We start from the raw sequence: 2096 nt of genomic DNA on the forward strand, positions 1-2096 counted from the left end.
ACTCGTCCCCCGGGAAACCGAGAATGAGCGATTCGCGGTTTCCTTCGCGTCGATTCGTTGACGTCACTTGGCACACGTGCGGATTCCGTGGAACCTTGAACAAGGCTTGGGCACGCGGTTTTCACCGTGAGCGAATCATGAGGTTTGTTCGCGTCGCATGCTCCAACATGTTCCAAAATGCTCCTACCATAGCTCTTACTCACTCCAACGCGCTTGATAGAGTGAGTAGGAGTTATAGTAGAAGCATGTCGAATCACGTTGAAACTTACGACGCGACAAACCTTTTCTCTCCCGTAACTGCGCGAGCGCGCCAGTAGTTTCTAGAATTTGCTCGTGCCTCGTGCGTCCCTCCTCGTTTCGCGAGCCCCTCCCCTCCTCTTACGGTTTCGCGACTTCCTGCCGGAAACCGGAACCCCGTGAACCGGGCAAGTGATTCCATTTTCACCCGCCCTTTCTCGCCGATCGATCGATTGACGCGCGACCGCGCGCTATCGTACGATCGTAGATGAATCGTTTCAGTGAGCCACGTACGAAGAACTCGAGAAGATTCGCGTATATTCGCGCGATCTCGCGACTCGCGTGCTTGGCGCGATCGATAAGCACGCGCGACGAGCGACGCTCACTGCCGTTCAGTTGACTCCAGCGGTGCGGCCCGGGGTCGATGCCTCCCGACCAATCGCGCGCCTACGCAAACGTGCGTGAACGGAAGCCAAGCGCGGTGATTCGCCGGTGAATGAGTCTGCGCGAAAGGAACGTTCCAGAAGCTTGCCGCATCGGAGTCTTTATATATAGAGGGCAGAGGCGCGGGCTCGTCACTCGCGCTGCGAATCGTGAACGAGGAGCTTCTTCGTTTGTCCTACGGACGGAAATTTTACGAGGCTTTCCAATTAATTCAAAAAGGTACGTTTCTTTTCTCTTCGATCATCGAGGTTTTCTCCTCACGGGCGAGGAAACGAGAGACGTGAAAGACGATAATTCGTAATATCGTTGTAATTATTGTTACTCATCGCGATCGACCACGTTTTTACCTTGCAGAACCCGAAGAAAATGGCGAAGGCACCCGCGGTCGGTATCGATCTTGGCACAACTTACTCCTGCGTTGGCGTCTTCCAACACGGCAAGGTCGAGATCATCGCCAACGATCAGGGTAACCGCACGACGCCCAGCTATGTGGCCTTCACGGAAACCGAGCGTCTCATCGGAGACGCCGCCAAGAACCAAGTCGCCATGAACCCCAACAACACCATTTTCGGTAAGTCCTGCTACCTACTTCTTTTCGTCCGTGCTATGAAAGTTTTCTCCTTTATCGGATATCCCTTCCTAATTAAGGCATAGTACTATTATTTGAAGTTTTTAATTTTTTTTATTTTTCTTAATTTTATAAATCAATTATATAATAAAGACTTTATGAAGATCTAACAATGAAACAAATTATTATATATATATATAAAGTAAATTTAATCGATTTAAGACTGCACTGCAAAAGGCGAGATAATCTGCATTAATCTGTTTATAAATCTAAATTAAAATATATGTGGGAGGAAGATCGGAATCACGAATTTGGAGTCGCTATTCTATTTGACTGCTTTTACTCGAAGCCATCGCGTCATTTGAGTACAAAAATTCTAGTCGAATTCTGAAATTAGACCGTGACTCGATGGATTTCTCAAGAATCGGATTGGATCACGTCACTCGCGTCGATATCTTCGATGATATATCTTACCTTACTATAGACGTGCCGCGTGTGTCGAGCTTATCTCTTTCACGCCTGTAATCGAGTTGCATGATTAAAATCTCGAATGTTATATGGAATAAAATTCTGCACAGAGTAAAATCGTTTATTTATAATTCTTAGAATTTTTGTGACATTAAATGCAAAAAAAGCATTAACATTTATAATTCGAAAAAACGCATTAACGTATTCGATAAAAATTAGTAATAATTTATTACTGATTGAAGTAAAAAATAGAAATAATTATATATATATTTAATTATTTATATTTATATATACTTACGCAAATTATAATACATTTATTTCTTGTTTATTTCTCTTTCTCTCTCTCTCTCTCTCTCTCTCTCTCTCTCTCTCAATAATT

General features: G+C 44.3%; 1 protein-coding gene across 1 annotated transcript in view; it reads left to right on the top strand.

Annotated features, from left to right (window-relative positions):
* The first annotated feature begins 800 nt into the window (after positions 1-800).
* Hsc70-4 (heat shock protein cognate 4) overlaps positions 801-2096 on the top strand; it is a 5753-nt gene continuing 4457 nt past the window's right edge. The window contains exons 1-2 of the mRNA XM_018450022.1: positions 801-900; positions 1036-1252. Of these exons, the coding sequence (XP_018305524.1) occupies positions 1048-1252 (205 nt within the window). The 5' untranslated portion in view covers positions 801-900; positions 1036-1047. The remainder of the gene's footprint in view (positions 901-1035; positions 1253-2096) is intronic.

Source organism: Mycetomoellerius zeteki, unplaced genomic scaffold (genome assembly GCF_001594055.1).
Source record: "Mycetomoellerius zeteki isolate Tzet28-1 unplaced genomic scaffold, Tzet1.0 scaffold254, whole genome shotgun sequence".
Taxonomy (NCBI): Eukaryota; Metazoa; Arthropoda; class Insecta; order Hymenoptera; family Formicidae; genus Mycetomoellerius; species Mycetomoellerius zeteki.